Source organism: Plectropomus leopardus, chromosome 9 (assembly GCF_008729295.1).
Source record: "Plectropomus leopardus isolate mb chromosome 9, YSFRI_Pleo_2.0, whole genome shotgun sequence".
NCBI classification, from domain to species: domain Eukaryota; kingdom Metazoa; phylum Chordata; class Actinopteri; order Perciformes; family Serranidae; genus Plectropomus; species Plectropomus leopardus.
In genome coordinates this window covers 9,411,400-9,425,265 of record NC_056471.1, presented here as the reverse complement: position 1 = coordinate 9,425,265, position 13,866 = coordinate 9,411,400, and the positions used below count along the sequence as shown (strand labels likewise).

Here is a 13,866-nt window from a genome sequence, read left to right as displayed (position 1 = left end):
CACTGTATTTTCCAGACTTATGCTGAATAAACTTCCAGCCTTTTGTCCACTCCTACCTTTCATAAACTAACAATAACAGCTAGAACAATAGACAATTATGTGTCCACATGGCTCATTTGGCTTAGGCCAAATTTAGCTTTACGAATGTTCTGGGTTTAATTTTGGTCTGGACCTTTGTTGCATGTTATCCCCACTCCCTGTTATTGTCTCTCCTGTTTTCCTGTTGCTCTCAATTTAATTTGCTGTTTTCTGGGCCGTGTGCCATAGGAGTTGAAGATAAAATGAAGCGCGAAAGACAACGTTTTCCAGCTATCCCATAATATATAGAGCACATGAAATCAAAAACAGAAACACGTACGACTTATACTCCCAACCCATTCTCAACATGCACCACTCGACTCTTGCAACAGAGGGATCATATCATGGAAATATTGTATAAGGCTGCTGCTTTTGGTAGGATTTATGAATGCATGAATTATGTTGTTCCCCACCTTATCCAGCCTGCACATACATTAATACATAAGGTTCCTTATCTCTGCCTGAAAAGTGCTCACATTTACGCTGACAAACATGTAACTAGCACTTGCAAATCTTGGCTCACACAAAATCGTCTTCCTGACATCCCTTTAAGCAATTGTTGCTCCCTGCATACGGCTGTTTTTGAACTGATATTATAGGTGAGCATTATACGGAAGCGCACATTAAACCCTCAACCGAGGCATCAGATCTCCCTCATTTCCTTATAAAGTAAAAATGAGCAAGCCCGATATTGACTGTATTTCTTCGCTACATCTGTGACATTTTTATGCTTTAGAAATAAGGTATGTAATTATGAAGTTAGAATGATTGAAATTCAGTTTTATATAGAGTGAAAATGTCAATATAGTTAATCACTACTCTGAACAGATCAATTACAAAAGAAGCAATTACTTAATGTTCACCTTGGCATACACTACTGTTACATATTCCAGGGTCCTTGAAAACTGTCATTAGGTGCACGCAGCATACAGTCTGTTCTGTAATGTAGACAAAGGCCTTGCACATTAGCAAGACTCTTATCAGACCTCTGTATCCAGGGGCACCACTTTCCTCTTTAAATGCTCTGTATATGACATGTAGAACATTAATAAAGCAGCAAACTCCTCTTTGCTGTGTAGACATCGTGGAGTAATGTCGTTCTGAGCAGAGAATGAAGCCACACTCCCTCTGTGTGTGTTGTAAAGTGAGTCTCTCTGTTCTTTGTTGTGGTAAGACGGTCAGGCCACGCTTGCATGCTTGTGTGTGTATGTGTATCCCACTAGCTAGCTCATCGCCACCACTTTTCACTATGCTCATACGCCGCTGATATTGGGACGGTGTCTTTGCGAAAGTGTAGCGTCTCACCACTGGTTCCCCCTTAGTTAAAACTGCCAGCTCTGCAAGGACTGTTGCCAGATTTTTTGTGCTGTCTATGGAGTTAGCACGGTCAGCTACCAACCACAAGCCTAACCCCCCCATGCTAAAAACTGTGTGCAGACAACTCATACACTGTACACTCTGAATTTCACATAGGACGGTAGAAGTTAAAGTCACCTAGAATATTACTCGAGCAAAAGTCCTAAAGCATCTGATATTCACTGTACTCAAGTATCAAAGTAATTTTTTTTTTTTAATTAAATGTACTTACGTATTGAAAGTAAAAGTACAAGTAAATGCTGATAATATGAAAGCAAGGGGTCAAAATTTGGAAAATAATCACGTTTGTTTCTTTGTGCACCAACTTAAAATAGAGCTTATATTACTCTTGAAGAAAAACTAGGTTTTCTAGACACAGAATGTGATAAATGTTTTTTTGTTTTTTTCCCATGTAGTCAGAGTGTAGTATTTTTAAGGTGTGTGAGACTAGTTCTGGTTGGCCTTGCTGCTTGTGAATATTAAGTATTAAGTAAGTAGTAGTGACATACAGCATATCAATTATTGGTTTAATTCTTTAAATTCATAACCCTATTAACATTTTTGTAATAATAATACTAATAGTACTACTACTACTATTAATACTACTAATAATAATCATCATAATCATCATCATGATAATAATAAAATAATAAACTTTATTTATATGGCGCTTTTCATAATAAAGTTCCAAACTGCTTTACAAAAATAGAAAACAGGCAATGAAAATTGAAAACAGTTTAAAAATACATTTTAAAAAATACATAAAATGAAACAGTCAGTAAAACAAAAGTTAAGGCACTGCCTTTGTATATGTTTAGGTTTTAAGAAGTGACTTTCAGAAAAAATGAGTTCAGGTCAAAAACCCAGTGGACGCACATTTATTAAAGTGTGTTTTTAAGAGGGATTTAAATCAGGAAAAGAAACTAACCAGTCTGATCTCCTCAGAGGGGTTGAAGTTTTAAAGTTACAGTCTTGAAGATCTCCATTTTCTTCTGTTTTGGTGGCATCTATGGTAATATGCTGTGGTCGCAGTGTGTGTGTGTTTGTAGACTATTGAAATCAGGCTAATGTGAAATTATTTATGTCAGATTGTTTCATGAGCCCTACAGCTGGGGAGATGAAATGGTTGTCGGTATAGACGATGCATGTGTGTGTATATGCATTTATACATGTATCAGTGTGTGAGAGAGCAGATTATTAATGACTGTGCGCTGCTTGTGATTTTCCCCAGTGTGTAATACTGCAAATGCAAGGACATTCATCAGTGCGCCATAGGCTCTATCACCATTGTGTTACCTCATTTGGCGATAGCTAGTGACTTAAATGAAAATCTTTGAGATTATTACTTCAGCAAACTTGCTGATACAAAATCCTGAGAATTAGATTATTGCTGTGGGGATCTGTGCTATTTTAATTGGAGGGCATTAGTCGTGTTGTGCCAGCACAGACACAAGTTTACTCCTGGAGTCTCTCATACTGATGCTTTTCACTGGGGTGACCTGATAAACTCTAAATGCCATTACTTCAGTTGATGTTGTCTAGTCATAAATACTGGGTAATATTCTAGTTTCCTAAACTAGGATAGTCTCACAGTTTGTGTCACTTTGGTTGAGTAAGAAAGAAAAAAGGAACATTTTCTAAAATCCAAACAAAATGCTTTTTGGAAAATGGCCTAAGAAAAAAAAGTTATAATCAAAAACACAAGTTCCCAACTTGGGGGTCCCAACCCCCACTAGGGATTGCAAAAGCTTTATGGGGAGTTGTGAGACCTTCCTGATTTTAATGGTGTAAGAAAACTTATATATAAATAAATAATAAAATATCTTTATATCAGTATTTAGTTTATTTCTGTGGTGAAAACTTTTTTGAAGTTCAGAGTACTATTTAAGAAATAAACTACACGACAAAAATCTTACAAGATGAAGGCATGGTGAAGACCTGTGTAGACCAATGGCCAGCTGTCTGGTAGAAGAAAACACTGAAATTGTCAACAACAAAAAAAAGAAGCCTATTAAGTATGTATGGTTGTTTAAAATAGAATAAATGCATAATACTGCTAGAGAATCATACAGACTTTATATAACTATCAAGAAAACCCATCTCTGATGCAATATTACCAGGAAATGATCTGTTAAAATTTGCACTTCCTGCAGTTATTGCGTTCATTATTTGAGTTAATTGTACAGTTTATCAGTTGCTCTGTACTATTACTTTTATGCACTGAATATAATATATCCATAAAAAGTCACTTGTCTAGGGTCATCACTTTACTTATTGCCAATAAACGAGTCGCTTAAGGAAAAAGGTTGGGAACCACTGATCTAAAATATCTTTGCTGTCTAACTTAACTCTCCATAACTTTCTCTCACTAGCACGAGCCCTGCTCACAAGTATTACCTGGCCATGGATCCAATGGGGGAGGTTCTTTACGTGTCTGACACCAGCAGCCGCAGAGTGTACCGCGTGCGAAACCTTGGGCAACCAAAAGATCCATCTCGCAACCTGGAGGTAGTGGCTGGGACAGGGGAGCAGTGTCTGCCTTTTGACCAGAGCCACTGTGGAGAGGGCAGAAAGGCCACGGAAGCTGCGCTCAATAACCCTCGAGGTAAGAGAACATAGACACTACATCTGAAGAAGTCACTTTCTAAGTCAGCTCACAGTTACTACACAACATTGCCGCAAGCATGAATTACATTTAGCATCCCTCCAGGCTAATATATAGAGAATTTGTGCTCATGGATCAGTATTCAGTAATGTTTGGTGCACCTAGCTGGAGGACTAGGCTATGACTAGTTTTCTGAAGGTCAGTACTTTTCTATTGAAGGAGCTCATCACTCTGACATTTTGAGTTATTTATTATACCCAGATTTGATAAAGAAAAGTCAGGTAGTTTGCACATGCCACTATTTCATACTTGGCAGAGTGTGATGCATTCAGAATCAGTATTGAGAAACACAGTGACTTCTATCAAAATCTCATAAAAACCCACTTTGATAAGCCTGGATCTATTTTCTCTCCTGGAAGTATAGTAATTGAAAAATCTGCGTGGGAGGGTGATTTTTTTTTTCATATGATATTGACATCACATTTTATATTGGTTTCATTAGCACATCCATCAATCCAAGTCGGTCACAATGCTGTGTTACAACATGAATAATCCTCGATGATATATCCGCATCTATAAATTCCTCCTGTGTCATGTCCTCTCTGTGGGTGGTCGCTGTTTTAGAAAATGAAAAACCTCCGCAATGTTGGCTCAGAAATATTCTTTCATTCTGGATTTACTCACCACATTTTGAATTATGTATGAATTATTAATTATTGGATAACACACACAATGTTCTGTTTTGTCAGACAAAGGATAATTACAGCACAATTCTATGATGATTAGATTTATCCTATAAATAATAGTGCCGCTGACTTTTTTTTCCTTTTAAAATGCAAGTATGTTTATATAAGCTATCAGTTCTCTGAAGCGTAATCCCTGCACAAGTATTAATGTTATGACTGATCCCTTTGTTTTGCTTTGACTGAAGAGACAAAACATTTAAAGCTTTGATAAAATAGCACTTTCACTGCGCGCCCTCAACTATTCAGATATGCAGTGGCATTCAAATAATGCCTAATTGGTTCAAGGACCCTACTGTGTTCTGCCACAGAAAACACCCCACACATCACCACCAGCAGCCTGCAATGTCGACACCAGCTAGGACAGATTGATGGATTCATGCTGGTTGTGCTTATTTCTCAATCCTGCCATGAGCATTTTTTAAAATATGAATTGATTTAACCAGGCAACACTAATGTTTCTACTCTTTAGTTGTCCAGTTTTAGCTATTATAATTGTTGTTTGAAGAGAAGGTAATTACCTCATTTATGTTCTTTACCTTAATAATAATAATTGTGCAATTCTTTTGTCAAAATGAAAAAAGTCTGCCTCGTGTGCCACTTTTCCACAGCAGACATTTTGCCATGTCACAGCAGGAAAAGCACAGGTGTGACTAATAAAACTAGTAATCATGGCAACGGTCCATTCTTGTGTTCCAATTTCAGGATGCTGGTATTGTGCATCCTGGCTTACTGTCATGCTTTACTGGGGTGCTTCAATGGCATCAGGCCATCATCAATGTTATTATTTGCACCTGAGCTATTCTTACTATAACAAGTCTGTTTCAGACATACTCAGTGGGCACACTGCTGTCCAGATACGGACAGAAATACAATTTATTCAGCACCCAGAACAAAATTTGACAGTGAAAAACGTGTGTATATCAGTAGGCTGCGAAATAAGCATTTGATATGCCCAAGAGGTGAACAAGACCAGTCTGCTTTACTTGCAATTAAACAGACCATCATCCAGACCAGGTTCTCATCACCAGCGCAACCCTTTTTGGGAGAAAACAATTCAGTGTCCTGTGTGGACGGCAACAGCGTACACAGAGGAGGTTTAAACACGTCTTCAAATTTCTATGTTAAATACACAGATTTGAAATACTAACACAACCCAAAGAGTTAATTGCATGAACAATAAATCAAAAACAATATCTTCAATTTGTTTTCCTCCAGTGTTGTATAAAAAAAATAAAGGGGCTTTGGCTCCATCCCATTGACCAAACCAGCAGGGGGTCATTGCGAATGCCTTTTCTCCTTTTTGGCGAAAGAAACATGCTGCCATATAAGGAAAGAAATGACAAAAAAGCTGTTGTGTAGCGGGTTTACCAAGACTTTCGCACTGAGATTTATGGCACAATACATACATGAATATTCACAGTCAGTGTAGTACATTGCTGAATGATGCTGGTCAGCTAACTTTAGCTTGAGTGGGAGGCTGCTGCAGTCATGTTAAAGTCATACAGAAAAGCAGCACCAGCAGCTGCTGACATTAAGCCAAACAATACTTGTGATTCAGTCAAATTAGAGAAGTTAGTGGTTAACTTTTATTAATCGGTTAACCATCGAAAATATTTTTGAGCAGTTGCACATTTTGGTCTATATGCTAATTTTGCTGCTCCACTTAAATGCACCACCCATCAGCCAAGTCTGGGAGGAGCTAGATAGCTACTAGTGCACTTGTTTGACGTTTAATGCCAGTAACGCCATCCGGACCCAACATTGTGCCCACTCTCTGGTCTTCCCCCAGGTTGCTTCCTTGAGTGAGATGCTCCATTTCGAACCGTTAAACCCCTTCAGTGTCACAAGTACTGTTAGCTCTGCTAGTGCCGATGGCAGTGTCAGCACGACTGTGGTGCTAAACTTAATAATGCTGAAAGAGTGCTTGCAGCTCAAAATGAAATCACTTACTAACCGGGGCGTCCTGGGGGGAGGGCACAATGTTTCCGTAGCAACGCATTCTGCCAAAGGGACAGTGTTACCAGCTGTAGTCACCGACTGAGCAGGGCTGCGAGCTCCCTAACGTTAGCTTCCACAAGACCAGGGTGGTGCATAGTGCAGAGCGGCAGGAACCAATGGAGACCGAAGGCTAGGCAGTGGGCGTGTTTCCATATGTTAACGCGGCTGACTGGCTGTCTGTCAGTAAAGCCAACTGAAAATAAAATAAAAGTTAACATTTACAGCACAAAACATTAATATTGATAACAATAAATATTAATATTTTAAATGCTTGAAAAAGTTCACTGAGGCAGTGGAACATTGGACTTGAATAAAAGGGCATTTGTATTATACTTTTTTCCCCAAAAAAATAACTGTTTAGTTACCAATTAATGGATGTCAGCCTATCAAAAGCAAAATTAATGGAAACTGACATCCCTAAATCAAATATAGAAGTTTAGATAGGCAATTTCCAGACACTCTGCTGAGTCATTCATCCACCTGAATGGGGGGAAAATGAAGAGACCTGACAGTGATCAACCTTAATTTATTAAAGTATTGTGAAAGCTCAGTTTTTAGGCAAGGTAGCAAAACACTTATCAGACAAGTATATAAAAAACGTTTAACAAGAAATTAATGCACAGAGATGTGTCAAAATTATAATTCAAACACCAGTAAAATAACACGGACATCAATAGGACCTTTGACTTTCTATCTTCCCCGAGCGGGTACTGATAGTTTGTGAAGTACCAGTTTGTCAGTCCGATTTATAGGAAAGTGTGGTAACATAAACAAGACTACAACACCAAACATACCAATTTTGAGCAACGCCATCCCCAGAACAAGAAGGTAAGAACCGCAAAACTAAACCAGTTGAAGTTGTCATATCAAGCCCATGGCAGAATTACTATAAAATCAGTGACACAGCAAGAGAGGCTTTACTGAGAGCATGAGTCCAAGGCAAACATGAGAAGCCCCTCTCGGACACTGATTTAATAAAAGAGTGTATGAGCGAGGCCATGTTGGAAGGAAAAGGATGAAATGAAGGACAAAATAAATCAGATACCACTTTCAGGTTGCTCTGCACCAAGACGAACACAGATTCATGCTGAAGATTTGCTCCATCAACTTTGTGATGGCATAAAAAAGGCACAATTCATCTCACTTGCTATGGATGAATCAGCATGGATGGAGCACCTTTGATGACAGTGAGAGAGAGAGAGAGAGACAGAGAGTGTGGGGGGGGGGGCTGGTGCAACACTTAGAAACTCACCACCCTAGTCTGATATATCACTGCATAATCCACACTGTTTCTATGTGTTAGTCTAGGTGAAATGCACTCAGAAGCCACGAAAACTGTGATAAGACACATTTCTGACAGTGGTTGGTGCAAGCTCCTCCACGATGATGTAAGCTGGGTCAGCAGTGGCAAACAACTGTGATGTTTTTTGGCCATTCTCACAGAGTTTAAAACCCTTAGAAATGCAAAAGCCAAAATGTTTGTGGATTTCCGGCAAAATGGAGAAAAAAAGAGGCTGTTACATTTCTGACAGATATAACATCCCACCTCTATGACTTTAATGTCGAGCTTCAGGGCAGTTTTCAGAGGAAGCTGGAGGTGTTTAAACTTGACACACAGGAGGGCACGCTGCACTCTCCAAAGCTTTTGGAACAAACCCGAGGAAAAAAAATATCACCTTCAGAACTATGCTGAGCTCCTGGAGAAGCTGTTTGAAAGTACCCAAACCCACTTTGAGGACCTGAGCTTGGAAAAACAAGTTTTGCTGTGCATTTGAAAACCCATTTCTTGTCAAAAAGGTCACTGAATTCTTGATTGAAGGACAGAGGATCTGCCTCTGGGTCTTTTACACAGTGATCCTCTGTTAGCGCCAAAATGAAGACCCTTCATTATGCTCTAATGTGACATATAACATCAGGCAGCACTTTCTAAATAATTACAATTGCATAAAATGGCAATAACAATCATTTACCTTCCTTGTTATATGGCTGTTGATCTCATCCTCAGCTTGGACTGTAAAGAGCTCCTGGACATCATTTGCTCCCAACTTTGCAGACATTTCCTGTTGCTCTTCTGCTTCTTTGAGTTAGCTGCTAACTAGTCTGACTCACCGGAGGCAGACTGTGGATTTAAGCCTGCCGTTTGGTCACTGATTTTAGCCAGCATTCTCCCTTCCTTCTATTATCTGCGTGTTACCTTCTCCAAATGCCTGTTGCTACGGGAAACAACAATCTTCGACTCATACACTGAGTTCTGAGTTTTGATAAAGATTTGGATTTGCAATAAGGCATGCCTGCTTTATTGTGTTGGCCAACTGTTATTACGATCTACAATTAGAACAACTTGTGAGCGCACGTCAGACAAGTTCAGACTCCATCTTATAAGACTCTCTTGCCTGATGTTTATCTGTTTTGTGACACGGCCAGTCGGAGTTGAATTGCCATGTCTCTAAACTCTGGAAATTGCATGTGAGAGTGACATTGACTTCTATGATATCGTCCTAATAATGTTATGGTGGAGCAACCTACAGTACGCAAACTTTTTGTGTTTTAATGGGCCCAGTGAGCTTCTCCAGAGCTAAAATATAGTTGTACTTTACCTCTAGGGCAATGATTATCAAATCATGTTTGTCTGTGATGACTGTTGGTTTTTGTGGCGTTTTCTTTTGCGGGGTCATTTTACTGACAGTGCTTACTTCCCCATGTGCAAATGTTCCACAGAAAAAAATTCACCCCTGGCACTATTTTGCCAGAGCACTGTGGTTGTATCCCAGACGAAGCATCAGCCAGCATGCTTGTAATTCATTTTAAGAAACAAAAACAAGTCAGTGTTTTTTCCCCCAAATCAGAAAGAATAGCAGTGATTCCAAGACTTTCTCCAGCAATGACATAATGCTCTGGAAACAGATCACGCTACATGAGACTAGCTGCTAACAGATGCTAGCTGCGTTTTTAAATCTCCTGGCAATAGGTTGCACACACAAAACATCGTCCACACATTACACTTGTCATGTCCTGCTGTCTGTCGCTTTTATAAAGACGTACAGTCAGCGCTGTCACTGCCTCTGCTGCCGGTTTAAAGTTGAAACAGCTCTGTCCCCCCATCATACCTTTTATACAGAACAGCAATGCGGAATAACAGCACGATTTTCTCATCTTGCACAGGCTGTGTGAATGGGGCTTTCAGTTGAATGACTTCTGAGAATTCCTGTTTCTGTGACCCCTGTCACTTTCTAGACAGAAAAAAATGTCCCTGCTGAAGATGCTTGTTGCCTGCAGAAGATGGCCCTTCACATCCTCACAATGTTTGCTTCAACATACTGATGCGAATCAGCATTTTTTTAACGATGAATGCAGTGCAAAAATCTCACCGCAGCAGACTCACTAATGAACACTTCTGCGCCTGGCCATCACACCTTTTCCTTCGTAATTACAGCGGGACATTTTTCTGAAAGCTCTTATATATGTGACTTGGCACTTAATAATAACACAAGGTACCTGAAATCCACACTAGCATGGCCGCCTAATACCGTGCCTGTCATTGACATAGCAATTAAAATTCATTGAATAGAGTGCTGTGTTGTCAGTTCACTCTCACACAGCCAAGTCGTAAACATGGAAATGTTCCCCTTTACTACCATCCATCCAGTGTGAACATGGCATCATGTTAAAGGTGGAAGCAGCTGTGCTGGGAATTATGTGAGGTCACCAAACTCCATACACCATTAAGAATAAGGGTTTAGTTTGTTCCACCCTGGGCAATGCAGAAAAGCTAACAGGAGAGTCAGGGAGATGCCAGTCAAGCAGTCCGTACACACCCACACAGACTTGCTATATTCACCTGGCTTTAAAAGGCATAAATGCCTGTGCCGCAGCAACTCGGTACCCTTCTTCACCACACAAAATGACCAACCATTCCACCACTACAATCCAGAGGGACTATGCTTCCGTAAATTAAGAAATTGTCTATAGAAGCTGTAAAAGCCGGCCACAAGATAAAAATTAATGCATACATTTCCTTGTGTTACAGTCATATGACAAGAGGAATTATTTGATCTTTTTATTGAAATGACAATAATAGCCTGACTAGTAGGGTAAGTATGGCTTCCCTTGACTTACAGCAGAAAATGGCACATGTAGTCGTAAACTTAAACCAAAATTCGCCTGTCATATTAAGCTTTTCTAATACAGAAAAGTCTGCAGATTCTGCTCTGATTCCCTCCTAGCTTTAGCATAGTTCAAGGTTTTTGAATTAATGCACACATATTTCAGACATTAAGCCTGCAGTGTCGATTTAAATTGGTTAATCGTTATACCCTTAGTCATTAGCTGACAGGAGTGGATTCCAGTAATGTGTCAATGCTGCTCGTGTACAGTATTACAGTTTTTTTTTTTTTTATTCTTTTCTTCTCCTCGCCTGTTAGCTGGAGCAAGTCTTCCTGGTCTCCTCTGACTTCTGTCATCAATAAGACATTGTCCCCCACAGGGAAGCTGGGGATAGAGAGTTTTTTCTTATTGTACTGGTCTGTGGTTGTAAAATGCAGACACCAAGGCTCAATCCCAATACACCCCTTGCCCCTACCACTTAGCCTCTACCCCTTCCATTTTACATGTTCACGCCGAGGGGTAGGTTGCCCCGACCCTTGTTTGGATAGAGGAAGAGGGCAAAATGTGAGGGCAACATGCCCTCCAATCAGAGGTTTTTCAGAGAGGCCCCCTCCAAACCAAGTGTTACGAGAAATCATCAGCAAGATGGCTGCTCAAGCACCAAAAGAAACCCACAAATGTATTTTCTTTGTTAATAAATATGTAAAGATTAGAATAACCATTGTATAATAAATAGGTTTAATGTTGTATAATTGTATTATCGTCTTTTTAACAAGCATAACAAAAGAAATTGCTTCTAGTATACTGATGTCTTGGTAAATAGCCCGCCTGCTAACATCACACTGTTATCGCTGATTTGTGCATGACAGCCCCGCATTTTAACAGATTTTCATGTCATATTCCCCCCTTTGATGGCAGATGTAGCCTGAAATTTAACGTAAGTCTAGTAACAAAGTTGCTGTACTTTTTATGGCTCCTCTAATGTCAGTGCAGACCAGCAGGGTAGGAGCACGGGTAGCTAATGTTAGCCTACAGAGCGCCACTTGTGGTCTGGTAATAAAGTAGTGTTCTTATTCATTTTAAGACTTGTTTGATGGATTGATAGTGAAACTTTAGTAAACGAGAAATTGTGAGCCTCCATGCTTCTGCATTTGCCGTTCATCTTCTGCATCAGATGAACGGCAAATGTCATTGTTAAAATTATTGCCATAGTCGTGGCTGTTTATCTAAGTGCCATCAACAACTAGCAATGATGAATCGGGGTCTTGAAGGTGAAGGGTTGTCTTATTTCATAGAGGAAGATTTCAGCCACCACCAAAATTGAGAAGCAGGGCTGAATATAAAAATGCAGTTTGGACAATGGTTTAAAACTCAGGAAACATATTTTTTTGTTGAGAGATAAACAGTATTAAATGTATTATATATTATATATTTTTAATGGTTGAAATGAGAAAATTAACTTGGACCTTGAACCCACACTAATGATCATGGCTTGAACACTAATGACTGTGCCAATTAAAATAGTAATGCTACACTAATACTTATGCTTGTGCCGATTAACAACGGGTTGTATATTGAAGATTTAAGGATGATCAACAGTTGGTTTCTCCTATGCTAATTTTAAGGAGATTTTAACTAAGTAACAAACAAAACTAAGATGTTATTAAAATAATCTCTAGAATTTGTACCCTGTTGTGCATTTAGAGATATTTCTGGTGGAACAGCATGTTTGCCCACTGAGCCCCGTAAATCAGCACGAATGACAAGTGCATTTTAAATCCTTGATTACAAACCAATTCACCATCTCTTTTCCATTGATCTGACACACTGCAGCTTCATTCCCCATTATGCTTGTTTACATAGCTTGCAGATAGGCTATGTAATATCCTCAGTCTCACCTTTGGCATCTGGATAAAACCCATAATATCCCAAAATACAAGCCTAAGCCATCCATGCTCGAGTAACCTCGAGTAAACATGATTGAACGATATGGAAAAAAATGGAAACCATCACCCAATCCTGCTAATACTACTACTGCAGCTCTGGATTTCTACAGTGATTCCATGATGATGACAGTATAAAACTGTCTGCATGCACTTGTGATTTTTTTATTAAAGTGCCATCTTAAGTTTATGATAATGTGGCTAATTAGTGATACAAATGCATACATTTTCATATTTTGCATCTTTAATATGAATACATTTGATAAAATGTACATTTTCTATACAAGATATTCTCCTTGTATGATCTCCTGAATCCCAGTTAGTTAATTTTATATGCTGCAATCTCACATACCATATATTTTACTGGATATTCTTATTTTAAGCTTTCTTATGACAGAATGAAGTATTTCTGTAGCCTTTTATCTTATTCTAGATACAGTTCCTCTGGTTTGTATTGTACGATACAGCACACGTGCTTTATGTTATGTACATACCTGACAATGATGACTGTGAATATGAATGAGAGAAAATAACAAGGGGAGGAATTGAAAACAATGTTGAGGAGGAAGAAACATTTTTTTAATCATTTGTCACTTTCATAATGGTGCCCATAGATTGCCTGATGAGCTTCATTATAAGTTAGTAATAATTAATAATTTAAACACCTCTACCTTTAACTACCTACACTGTTAAATCTGACAAGTTGATTCTACTTTAGAAAATCAAGGAAACTGATTGCCTTGAAAAATGTAAGTAAACATAACTATAAGTCGTTTACTATACTATACTAAATTCATTTACTATATCTCATTGCAAAATTACTTAAAATATAGTTATATTTACTTAATTTTGTTGTTGCAACTTAAAAATAACAAGTTTCATTGAATCAGTCATTCTAAGTTAAACTTAAGTAAACTAAGTTTATTGTGCTATGTATCTGTAAACTGGTGTTTGCAAACTACTCATTTATATTTGTATATTCTTAAACATGTTAAAACAGAGCTCTCAGATCTCCTAACTTCATCACTGGCAAAAC

General features: G+C 38.7%; 1 protein-coding gene across 1 annotated transcript in view; it reads left to right on the top strand.

Annotated features, from left to right (window-relative positions):
• tenm1 (teneurin transmembrane protein 1) overlaps positions 1-13,866 on the top strand; it is a 219,912-nt gene that overhangs the window by 159,049 nt on the left and 46,997 nt on the right. Inside the window, 1 exon segment of the mRNA XM_042493760.1 lies at positions 3,807-4,039. Within this exon segment, the coding sequence (XP_042349694.1) occupies positions 3,807-4,039 (233 nt within the window).